This window comes from Squalius cephalus (assembly GCF_949319135.1).
Source record: "Squalius cephalus genome assembly, chromosome: 5".
Lineage (NCBI taxonomy): Eukaryota > Metazoa > Chordata > Actinopteri > Cypriniformes > Leuciscidae > Squalius > Squalius cephalus.
Window position 1 is genome coordinate 26,152,229 of NC_137126.1, and position 13,352 is coordinate 26,165,580.

Here is a 13,352-nt window from a genome sequence, read left to right on the forward strand (position 1 = left end):
ATGCGACACTGTTACTACACAGCTCTAATAAGAGATCTAGTAAAGAAAGCATTTGAATTCGCCACAGAAGTAATAACATTGCTGCGAGATGCATTCTCATTTCTCCGTTATTAACGGATCAAACAACGCGTGGAAACCTGGAAGAAACATTGTGCCATGAATGAACTATCCAGTGTCCACAGATCTGCAACATTCACCATGGATTTACTGTAGTAACACTAACTGCGACCATGGAAGTTTGGCAGGAATAGGCATAATGCCTTCAGTACATTACGTCGGTTTTATTTTGACATTATGAATACAAATGCTGCCCTCAAATGTTAAAGTGATAGTTCACTTTGAAATTAAATTTTGGTATGTTTTAGCTTACCTCAAGGGCACCCAAGATGTAGGTGTCTTTTTTTCTGCAGTAGTTTCAATTTTGATATTTTTAGGTCAAACCGTTCTTGTCTGTCAGTCATTTAATGCAGGTCTGTGGTCACTGTCTCAAAGAGCATGCACAGAGTCCAAATTAAAATATAGATATATATACACTAGAATAGATGCCGCCTTGCCTACGGCGACGTCTAGTGTATATATATCTATGCACCAGTCTTGCGTACACGTCACACACCAGGATGCGCGAGCGCCCTCAGATCACTTGGACGTGGCTGTGTACAAGAGTTAAAAAACGATATAAATACTGTTCGTTTTCTCACACAAACCGTCGTTTCGTGTCTTGGGCCATCAATGTGTTTTTACGATGGGGAATTGTTTAATTTGGACGATGGGGAATTGTTTTAATTTGGACTCTGTGCATGCTCTTTGAGACAGTGACCACAGACCTGCATTATAGGACTGACAGACAAGAACGGTTTGACCTAAAAATATCAAAATTGAAACTACTGCGGAAAAAAAGACACCTACATCTTGGATGCCCTTGAGGTAAGCTAAAACATACCAACATTTAATTTCAAAGTGAACTATCCCTTTAATCTGAACTAAAATAAACCTTTGTTTATAACTACTACAATATTACATTTCATTTTTTCCAAGGAGCTGTTTTGTTTTATATGCTCCTAAGAAGAGTCAATTATAGCTCTAGAATTGCTCAAAGTAAAAAAAATCATACTTTATGATGTTAGTTTTAATAATAAAAAAAATAATTTAAAAAAATTAAATCGAGGAAATTTCTCTGGCATTTCTTTCTTTTTGCTGTATCAAAAACGTACCGAACCCGTACCGAACCGAAACGTGACACAAGTGTATCATATCGAACCAAACCGTGAATTTTGTGACAATGACAATTAATAGGTAATTTGCATTGCCATTTAAGTGAAATTATTGATCTTAAATATACGAGCTTGATAAAAATTATTATTCTAGAAGAAAATTTCAGATGGCACTTAGAGGCTTTTGCATCTGAACTCTTCATATATATATATATATATATATATATATATATAAAATGTAAAACAGTTACTGTTGATTAAATACATGCAGCCTTCTCTCAGAGACTTCTTTCAAAAACATTAAACAACCTTACTGATCCAAACTTTTGACAGTAATGTATGTATTTTTTAAACATACATTTAAACATAAAAGACTATCATACATGTATACACACACACACACACACACACACACACACACACACACACACACACACACACACACACACACACACACACACACACACGTCTGGTTCACTATCTTTGCGGGGATTCTCCATAGACTTAATGGTTTTTATACTGTACAAACTGTATATTCTGTCCCCTTACACTAACCCGACCCCTAAACCTACCCATCACAGAACACTTTCTGCATTTTTACATTTTCAAAAAAATATAATTTAGTGTGTTTATTTACCCATTGCCCTCATGGGGACCGCTGGCTGGTCCCCACGATGGAGGTGATCTCAGGTTTTACTATCCTTGTGGGGACATTTGGTTCCCACAATGTAATATAAACCAAACGCACACACACACACACGTGCACGCACGAACGCACACACACACACACACACAAGCATAAATACCTACTTCAATATCTGCTCAAAAGTCTGAAGGGCACTTTGAATTCCCATGCAAATGCCACTTCCACTACATCCGTGCAACTAGCAGGGGCAGTTTATTACTTTTTAAATGATGGACATCCACATCTAGCGTCAGCCTGTGATCTGTTGTCACTCCAGCTAAACTGTTATAAAAGTGAAATAAGGCAGTGCAAACATGCTCTGTGTGTATAGTGGAAAACCCTCTTTTCCTGAATTAGTAAATAATTGGCAGGGTCAATGACTGGGTCTCAACCCCTGCGCTGACGGCAACCCCAGTACCATTTATGGGGAAGCAGAGGCTGTGACACTGCTTGTCTGGACTTAGTACAGATTTACAGTGACTCATTCATTACAAGCTGGGAAAATCACCCCAATAGCTAACATCTGCGCTGAGCGGTTTTAAATGGGAGAGCTGGCAGCCTCCTTAAGCCATCACATCCAGAATCCATCTGTGTGCACCCTCTCCAGACCAGCCCATCCCCAAACAGCCCCTCTCTACCTTGGCGGTTGGAGGAGGTCTGGGTGGTGGCACAGCAGACCACACAATAGGGCTCAGGGGGCCTGTGAAAGGAGATAAAACACCAACCACCCTCTCCTATTCCCTTCGCTGGCCCACCACTTTTTACTTTCCCAGCACTGACAGGTGAACCACAGGAGAGAAGCGCAACAGAGCATCTCTCAACACGCACAGCATGTAGAGAATCAAAGAGATCCTCTCAAGATGATTTAAAACACTCTGAGGTGAAGCCCCAACCCCTTTCCTGTACCTAGTGTCTTGGGACCTCAATCTGAAATCTGGGCTTGCATGCAGTCTTTTTCTCTCTCTGTATTTTTTTGTGCCCTTACCTCACTGTAGTCTTGTCAACAGCTTAAGCATAACAAAGTCAAGAATTGGGACGTGGGGAGGGGGATATGGGGTGACTGTTTTCAGTAAATTGAAAACATAGCGAGTGAGCCCATGGATATTTATGGAGCAGGGAATAAGAGTCCAAGAACAAAAGAATGTAATGAAGAATTGTTCTTGTTCTCAGTGGCTCAAATCATATCTGATGGGGTTCATATTTTATCATGTAGGACAGATATTACCACACAGTACAGAAGTATCACAACCTGTTCATATTGTTTTCCAGAATATATTAGTCTACTCTATGTCCCTAAACCAAATGTATAAATTTAAACTTGCATCTGCGCAGATTTCGTAAACAGAGTGTACATCATTTCTTTAAATTGTTATGTCTGTGCACCAGTCAAAAACACAGTGTCAGCATATACCAAGCTATTGAGACTGGTGGATTCACTAGAAGGTACGCAGTTCCGATAGATAGACAGACCAAGATATTACATATCACAAATGGACAAATAAAAACACAGCAGCAGACTGTGTGTCCCTGTAATTCCTGATTTAAGTTAAAACATGCTACTACCAGGGTTAGGTTTGCCCTCAAGTCATAAGAGTAAACTTAAAGGTACACTATCTAGCCTAACCTTTGGCCCTGTAGCAGTTAAAAAACAAAAACTGCATGCATTTTGCAGAAGGACATTGGGTAACACTTTATAATAAGGTTTCATTTGTTAACATTAGTTAATGTATTAACTAACATGAACTAACAATTTTTGCCTGCAGACTCCCCTCTGTTCTGCGGGGTTTTTTAAATGGGTGACGCCCCAGAGGTTGGAGATTTATCGTGCTCCTTGTCAACCTTTCTCGCTCGTTGTGACAACTAACCTAAGCCACTCCCACACAATACATGCATCAAAGTAGCCAGAGTATCTTCTCTCTATTTATGGACATGATATGCATGTGCATATGCATGCAATTTCCTGAGAAAACCATTCTGTCAGGTCTAAAATATAAACACTTATAATAGGCTTACCATAGTAAATTAGGGTAATACAAAACATGTTTTGGAAAGAGGACTGATGATGTATTTAAATTTAGTTAATTTTGAAAAAAAAAAAAAGGTTACATAGTGTACATTGTGTAGTGTAGTGTAGTGTAGTGTAAAGAGTTAAGAGTTGATTTAATTCATTAAATGTATCACTAACATCCTCTTTAGTCTTAGTCAGTCTTATCCAGCCATTTAGCATTACACAAAACAGCCATGGTGATGCCTTTTGAAACGGTAAACCATTCACACTCTCTCTCTCTCCCTCTCAAAAAAAAAAAAGCATTTGCATCTTAAACATCCCCATGCCCGAGCAGAAACAAATGCTTCTCTTAAGAATATAATTTGTCACTTTGGTTGCTCTTCAAACAGAAAAACACCAATAGAAAAAAAGATCTGGGATAGAGAAGCCAGATTCCCAGCGTTTTATCCCTATGACTCAGCACTGAATAGAGGGTCAGGTCAGATGTGAATGGGCTTTCGGAAGTCTTGCTCTAGCCTGTAGCAGCCAGTCTTCTGACCTCGCCTGCTGGCTAGACAATAGAGAGGCGTTGACCACAATGTGAGTCGGGCTTTTAAATACAGGCGCGACACTGAATAGAAATTGTTGACTGAATGGAGTTGCTTCCCGCCATGGTGAGGACCTTGAGGGGTCAAGGTTCATCCGTGTCCGGCAGAGACGTGTGGGAACAGCAAAGCAAGATGCCCACACAGCTTGCCCGGTACCCTCCACATTAAGACCTAACCCAGAGGTGTACTGACAAGCAACTAAATACCTGCAAAAATATAGCCTAGACTTAAGAGTAAATTTACACATCAGGAGGCGCATTACAGAAAGATCCTAACTTTAGAATTCTATCTTATCTGTTTGGTAACCATGGCAATTTCAGTTAGGACCTCATTTAGAACAAAAGCTATTACAAAATGACATTTCTTAAGTGTCATTTCTAACTACGGATAAGAAAAGGGTATTACAGAAGCATCCGAACTCCACAAAAATCCTAAAAACTGTCTTAACTTTAGGACAACCCCAATGGTGTCCTAACTTCAAAATAATTTGAAAGCCAATTGTAAAAATCACATAATAATAGCCCTGTCACATTTATAAATGATACAAGATGAAAAACAGCAATGTTTGATGGTGGAAAGACTTGTGAACACCCAAATGATGTGCTGCACTTTAACGACAAAACTCTGACAAATAATTACTCCTATGAAATAAAAGGATTAGACTTTGCCTTTTCTACCAAGCTTATCAAAACTTAATTTAATGAAAAGCATCACTGTGGTAAGCAGGGCGAGGCCAGTGGCATGACTGATGATGAGCGACACCTGCGCGCTGCACTGGTCTTGTATCTCTCATGGAGAATGCGAAAGCAGAAAAGGAGGAGCGACGAGAGAAGACCAGGCCTGGACTATTTATGTTATGTTATGTTATGTTATGTTATGTAATGTTTTGTTTATATGTGGTGGCAGTCGGCTGTGAGGGGCTGCCGCCTTTACTTTCGTTTTGTGTTTATTTATTTTATGATTATTTAAGTTGTTAAATGTTCGCCGGTTCCCGCTTCCTTCTTCCCACAACAACATACCTTCGTTACAACCACTTATTTTGTTTCTTCTTTTTAATCTCTAGAGTTTTTCCGTTTTACTTCACAGCAGCTCTTTGCACATCGTAGGTTGCTTGGTAACAGACCTGAGAGTTGATTACTGAACTCGAAGGAGGGGTTTAAGATTTCCTAACTACAGATGAGATTTTGTAAGATAGGATAAGAATCCTAAATCAACTTAAGATTTGCTTCTGTAATACGAATTTGTGAAAAATCCTAAATTAACTTGTCAGATCTTAACTTAAGACTTAAGATATAAAGTTTCTGTTATACACCCCCAGGTCTTCAAATGTGGAAAGCAACGCTATAGATTCTGAAGGACACCTTCCTATACAGGTTTAAATGCCCCGAAATACTCCCAGTGAAGTTCTTTGTCACTCTTTGCTTAGTGGTAAAAAGAAGTTGAAATACCTTTGCAGCGATATAGCGAACACCCTGATGCTATCCACGCTGCTGAGAGTGGCATTTAGATCAATATGTGAATGTGCTGCGCACTTTCTTCTGTCACAAAATAAACACACAACAAAAATGACAGCAGTGAGAAAACAGAAGTTAAGAAAGCATCTGACCCATTATCAGGCATGTGATTGGCTAAGGACAAAAAAGCAGGAAAATATACTGAGAATGGGAGAAAATATACGGAGAATGATTGACAGCCGCAGAGGAGGGAAAACGAGTTTTCGTAAACTTTAATGATGTAAATAGACTTCTGTCCCTCACATTAAGCTATGAAATAGGCTTCAGATGAATTTGTCACCCAAACTGACGTGAAAAAAGCGGGAGGCGCAGAAAAGCGCGCTGTTTGCATCCCTGTACTTGGAAAGGAAGGAAAAATGCATCTCTTTGCCATCTGTAACCATGGTGACGTGCCGCCCGGTGTGGCCCTGTTGCGTGGGGACGGCGATTGTGGTTCCGTCCCGGGTTACCATGGTGACGGCTGTGAGACCCCCCCCCCCCCCCCCCCCAATCTTTTTTTTTTTTTTTTTACAGATCTGCATGATTCACGTAGGTCACATTTTCAGGTCGGAAAATCCGGAATTCCGGATTAATCCGGAAAAATCACATCCCTGCATTATGTTAAAGTACATTTTGTTAACTTTTTACCATATTTCTTATAATAATTGTATAATAGTATATTGTATCATGAGTTCCCCTTCAGTCATTCACGTTCGACGTAGTGCATGGAGAGCTTACTAGGTTGTGGACGGCACCTTTTACTGCCAGAAACTGCCTGGGTAGCTCCTCCCCCCTCAGTACCCTTGACGGAGGAGCGGTGAAGGGTTAAGAGGCTATCCCTCCAGTGGAGCGGTCTGTCGCGGCACACCTGTGTCCGGCGGCCGCTGCCTCTTGGACGAGGGATCCTTGATTCCCCTCTCAGGCCTGTGAGTTCTCATCCGGTCTTAAGGGCAGAGTTTACGAGCGTTGCGGCTTGCGTGATTGGACAAGCAAGTGGTCCAGGAGCACTGTCGTTGGCTCACCCTGGTTGATATGGTGGATGCGGACAAGGTTCGGTTCCTGGACTCCCCAATTTCCCAGGTTGGGCTGTTCGGCGACGCAGTGGAGAACTGCGCCCAACAATTCTCTGCCGCCCAACTGCAGACGGAGGCCATCCGGCACATCCTGCCTTGGCGGCCCGCTGCTGCCACCACCCCGCCGCCGGTGGCAGTTCCACTGCCTGCTCATTGCCGAGGGATTCCCCCTGCCGCCGCTTCCGCTCCCACTGGGCCACCGCAGCAGCCTCCACCCAGGCCTCAGCGTGGAGCCAGCCGCAGGCAGGCCGCCCAGCCTGTGTCAGACGCTGCCAAGCCAGATGGCAAGTGTAAGACCAAGTGTCCCTGACACAGGCCACCCAGGGATGAGGGGACGAGCTCTTCAGATGGTTACCGTTCTGCCCAAATTGTCAAAACAGCAAATTCCTCCGTTCATGGGTTCCAAGAGGGCAAGACTGGCGGTGTGCAACCCTATAGAGCCTTGCACCCCTCAGCCCTCTCGTGTCACCAGCCAGAAGCCAGGTGCGGTTATGCCTTCTCCCGTACCCCCTGCCGACCCGTGGAGACAGGTTAGTGTTGCATCGCACACTCAGTCCAACCCTTCGGACTGGCCCTGTCGCCCCGCGTCTTTACGAAGGTCGCAGAGGTGGCCATTGCTCCCATGAAAGAGCGTAGTGTTCGTATCCTCAACTATCTCGACGACTGGCTGATACAAGCTCAGTCTTGGGAACAGTTGTGCGAACACAGGGACTTGTTGCTCCAACATATCAGCCAGTTGTGTCTTTGGGTCAACTGGAAGAAGAGCAAACTCGCCCCCGTGCAGAGGATCTCTTTTCTCGGTATGGAGCTGGACTCGGTCCAACAGACGGCACGCTTCACAGAGGAACGTGTCTGGTCGGTGCTGAACTGCCTGAATACTGTCAAGAGCAGAACAGTGGTCCCACTGAAACTTTTTCAGAGGCTCCTGGGGCATATGGCAGCTGCAGCCACAGTAACATCACCCGGCTTGCTCCATATGAGACCACTTCAGCACTGGCTTCACGGCCGAGTCCCGAGGTGGGAGTGGCAGAGCGGCACGCTCCGTGTGACAATCACCCCAGCCTGCCACCAAACCTTCAGCCTGTGGTCAGACCCTTTGTTTCTCCGGGTCGGAGTGCCCCTAGAACATGTGTCCAAGCATGCTGTTATCTCCACAGATGCCTCCAACACCGGCTGGGGGGCCACGTACAACGGGCATGCAGTAGCGGGGATCTGGACGGGCCCCCAACTGCATTGGCACATCAATTGCCTCGAGTTGTTTGCAGTACACCTTGCTTTGAGACGCCTCAAAACGCCGCTGCTCGGCAAGCATGTACTGGTCCATACGGACAACACTACGACCGTTGCGTACATCAACCATCAAGGTGGTCTTCGCTCCCGTAGCATGTCGCAACTCGCCCGCCACCTCCTTCTATGGAGTCAGAAGCATCTGAGGTCATTCAGTTCAGTAGAGGTGTCGTATTTGGCTAGAGAAGGCAAAAAATGTCAAAAAAATTGCTGAAATTTAAAGCTGGTTTGTAGCATACCTGCTGACGACACCCAGCTTTATAGCCTATCTCAACTAAACCTTCATCTCCCCTTCTTCCTACTTCACTCACCAACTGTCTTCAAGACATTCAAAACTGGATGAACACAAACTTTCTGAAACTTAACGGCAATAAGACAGAAGTCCTGATCATCAGCTCCAAATCCTCTCTTTCAAAACAGCAAAACTTCAATATTACCATAGATGAGATCTCGGACCCTCTGTCAACTCAAGTCAAAAGCCTTGGTGTCATTCTGGACAGTTCCCTTTCATTCGAATCACAGATTAAAGCAATTACCCGGACCTCGTTCTTTCACCTCCGCAATATCTCCAGGCTTAGACCCTCGTTGTCACAATCCAGCACTGAAACCCTAATTTATGCCCTTGTCACGTCACGTCTGGATTATTGCAACTCCCTTCTCACTGTTATCCCTTGTAAGCTGATAAATAGACTTCAACTTGTTCAGAACTCTGCTGCTTGAATCCTCACTGGTACCAGAACATCTGAACACATCACACCTATCCTTATCATTCTACACTGGCTCCCTGTGCACTACTGTATTGAATTTAAGACCCTCCTCATCACCTACAAAGCACTTCATAATCTCGCACCCAGTTACATTTCTGACCTCCTATCAGGTTATGTCCCTGCATGCTGCCTCCGCTCTTCCTCAACTCACCACCACATTCCGCCTCTCCACCATGGGGGCCAGGGCCTTCAGTTGCGCTGCACCAAGACTTTGGAATGCCCTCCCCTCCCACATTCGACTTGCTGACACAGTCAATTCATTTAAAAAAATGTTAAAGACCTACCTTTTTAAGAAAGCTTTTAGTTTTTAAATCTTCATAGTAGTACATTGCCATAGTAACCCTCCTGACACACTTTTTTACTGCTCTTCTTATGTTTTTAGCACTTTTCAGATTTGTCTATTTTGTAAAATGTATTACTATGAAGTTAAATGTATTTTAATGTATTTTCTTCTTTTATGTCCTCCGAAACATGTAAGATGTCCTTGTGTATCTAGAAAGGCGTCCGCTAAATAAAATGTATTATTATTATTCCAAATACAGACTACTTTGCTGTTATTAGTATACTGTAGTGTTGTTTAGTGTTAAATTATTGTATTTGGGTTAGGTGGCTTAGGTTTTATTGTGAATTTGTTATGTAAATTTGTTGTGTTTTGTATTTAGACTACTTATTTATATATTTACTCTACACTTTTAATATATTACATTTTAAGAATTTTTTATTAGATTTTTTTTTCAATAAAAAAGGCATTATTTAATGCCATTCACCATCGTTTTGAGGCTCTCTTTTTTTCAAGTATCGGTTCAGGCACTGTTTAGGCACCAGTACCATTTTAAAAGTATCGATTTGACGCCGGTATCGAAAAAAAAAAAAAACGATACCCAACCCTATCAGCAAGTATGAGTTTCCCCCAGTGAGCCTTCTTGCACAGACACTGTGCAAAGTCAGGGAGGAAGAGGAGCAGGTCTTGCTAGTTGCCCCTTATTGGCCCAACCGGACCTGGTTCCCCAAACTTATGCTCCTCTCGACAGCCACTCCCAGGCCAATTCCTCTGAGGGAGGACCTTCTCTCTCAAGGATGGGGCACCGTATGGAAACTCCGTCCAGACCTCTGGAAAATCCATGTCTGGTCCCTGGACGGGATGCGGAGGTTCTAGGTGATCTACCACAATCAGTCGTAGACACCATTACTTCTGCGAGAGCACCCTCTATGAGCCATGCTTACGCTCTGAAGTAGAACCTGTTTCGCTGAGTGGTGTTGTTCTCACCAAGAAGACCCCTGAAGGTGTTCTATCGGCTCCGTGCTTTCTTTCCTGCAAGATGGGTTGGAGCGAGGGCTGTCTCCCTCCACCCTCAAAGTGTATGTTGCCTCTATTGCCGCATATCACGATGCAGTGGATGGGAGATCCGTGGGAAAGCACGACCTGATCGTCAGGTTCCTGAGGGGAGCGAGGAGACTGAATCTGCCTCGCGCCCCCTCTATACCCTCTTGGGACTTATCTCTGGTGCTGACCGCACTGCAGAGACCTCCCTTTGAGCCACTGCAGGCAGCTGAGTTAAAAGTCCTGTCTTTAAAATCTCTTGCTTGCTTTGGCCTCCATCAAGAGAGTAGGGGACCTGCACGCATTTTTGGTTGACGAATTGTGCCTGGAAATCTGTTATAGGCTGGAGCCACCTCAGTGACATTCCACTGAGTGTTGCACTGCCCGGCAACGCCCAGTCCATATGTGTATCCTCCACGTGTTACCTCCCTGTGGGCTGGATGTGGCTTCCGTAGCGTCCCTCCTTCCATCGAAAGGGCACGCTTTCCCAGTGTTATCCAAGTCTAACTGAGTGGGTCTTGCGGAACAGCAGTGACTTCCCTGGCCTAAGCCCTATCCCATCTCCACCTCAATAATGCGGGGGTGATCAGAAGGCTTTTGTCTAGGCACTGGAAGGTGGCAGCACTAGTGGCGTTTTCAATGGTGATCCCATTCAGTTGACGTCGACTACGTCGAGCGCGAACGATTGAAGGGGAACATCTCGGTTGCGTATGCAACCCTCGTTCCCTGAAGGAGGGAACGAAGACATAGTCCCTTCGCCACTATTACTGGACCACCGCTGACTCCGGGCTCCACTCGGCTCCTCAGCAAAAAACAACTGGTGCGTGCATCCACTTCCGTATTTATACCTGCGCCGCGAATCTGAGATGCAAATCTCGCACGCCACAGTGCATTCGCTCGCTTTAACAGTACTCGAAGATGACAGGCTCCCTAAGCGTGATCCCATTCAGTTGATGTCGACTACGTCTCCATTCCCTCCTTCAGGGAACGAGGGTTGCATACGCAACCGAGACGTTCAGTATCATGCATTGTTTTGAATCATTACATGACGTTACACCCCTACATCCTTGCTCATACAAAATATTAGATAACATTATCTTGATGATAAATAAGCAGAACTTGCAAAATCACTGAATAATAAATCACAGAAAAACAAATGTTTAAATCTGCATGGCATAAAAAAGGATGCACAATAAAGATCTAAGAAAGACCTATTTGTGTAATTTTTTTTCCATCTTTTCATCCAATGTAAAGCACACTGTCAACTGTTTATACCTAATTAAAAAAAGAAAATTGGCTACTTATTAATGCATTTATTCAAGTCTTGATGACGTAGTGTTTTGCCATTATATTGTTCTGGTTAGCATGTCTAAAATTAGTGATGTAATCTACCGTTCAAAAGTTTGAGGTCAGTAAGATAAAAAGCATCAGTTTCCACAAAAATATTAAGCAGCACAGATGTTTTCAACTGTGTTAATATGAAATGTTTCTTGAGCAGCAAATCAGCATATTAGAATGATTCCTGAAGGATCATATGACATTGAAGACCAGAGTAATGCCTGCTGAAAGTTTAGCTTTGTCATCACAGGAATTGTAAAAACATTTGTAAAAACATTTAAATAGAAAATAATTTTAAATTGTAAAACAATTTCACAATAGGTTTTTTACTGTATTCTGGTCAAATGAATGCAGCCTTGGTGAACATAAGATACATTGTCTTAGTGGTGGTAAGTTAACCCACTAGAAGACAATGTAGAACTAATGCAACTTGGCTATCCATGACTGTTTAGTTCGTGAAAGGCCCAACCCCAAAAGCTTGCATTAGTGTCTCCTCTTGTGTTGACTGAGAAACACACAAGACGGTGGATTTCTGGATGTCCCACTTTCAAAAAGGAAGTACAGACCCATCAGTCTACACGCAAAATGCCTGTTCTCTCACCCAACAGGGGCTGTTGTGGTTCTTTCTTAAGATGTTATTGTATTCTGGGGAAGCAAATGGTGTTTAATAGGCACTTGACTCTGAGCATGAATTGAGGGTGTGCGTGACCATATTATGTGTATGTCATCACACACTATATTTGTATCTACAGTAGAGCTGATATCCTGTATTTAGAGGAAGTATCTGCTACGTGTAAGACTAGGACACTATTCACACTTGCCAGAACCTGCCTGTTGATACCCTTTGTTCTTATGGGCACAACATTTATGTTCAGTACCTTTAAATTAATGTGTTAAGACACCTCTTAAAACCACTATACTTCCCCTCAAACAAGTAATTTTTTAGATGCAAGCAAACACATATGAACGTCACATTTAATGAACAACCAGCTGGGACTTAGACATAGTCTTAATAGCACTTTTAACCCGTATGCCTCTTTAATCACATCACTTCTGCCAAAAACGTGGTGAAATAGACTCATCTGATCACTCTCATCTGATCTGAAATCACTCTCATCTGATCTTTGAGTGACGAGCAGCACCTTTGTTGAGTCAAACACAAAATGGAATTAAATGGAATTAAATGGAAAAACTCTCAAATTCATGCATAGAACTGCTGAGTGAGTATGGCAAAATGAATGTCATGTTGAACTGCCACAGAGGTTCCTATAAAAAACATCAAACAGTTCTGCGGTAGCTTAAACTGCATGCAGTCATGTTGGTAATAGACCTTACCCATTTAAGAGTCTAACACCTTATTAAAACATACAAACATCTGAAGTGGCTAAAACAGGAAATTTGCTCTTGTATGTGTATGTGAATGTGTTTTCAATATACTCATAAATATATCTAATAAACTGGGTACAGGATCCAAGAAAACTGATGAAAGTAACCTTAAACAAAATGTACAAACTGTAAAGGTTTTACATTCTGTGAAATGATTAACATGACATATTTTACCAAGCATGTATTATAACAACTG

At 42.9% G+C, this 13,352-nt stretch overlaps 1 protein-coding gene across 7 annotated transcripts in view; it reads right to left on the reverse strand.

Annotated features, from left to right (window-relative positions):
* The window catches only part of arl15a (ADP-ribosylation factor-like 15a), a 166,923-nt gene that overhangs the window by 13,705 nt on the left and 139,866 nt on the right, over nt 1-13,352 (reverse strand). Inside the window, exon 6 of one of the 7 annotated variants that reach the window (XM_079873212.1) lies at nt 5,978-6,029. The exons of the other annotated variants lie outside the window; for them this stretch is intronic. Within the exon in view, the coding sequence (XP_079729338.1) occupies nt 6,000-6,029 (30 nt within the window). The 3' untranslated portion in view covers nt 5,978-5,999. Of the gene's footprint in view, nt 1-5,977; nt 6,030-13,352 lie in introns of those variants that run through there. 7 annotated transcript variants of the gene reach the window in all.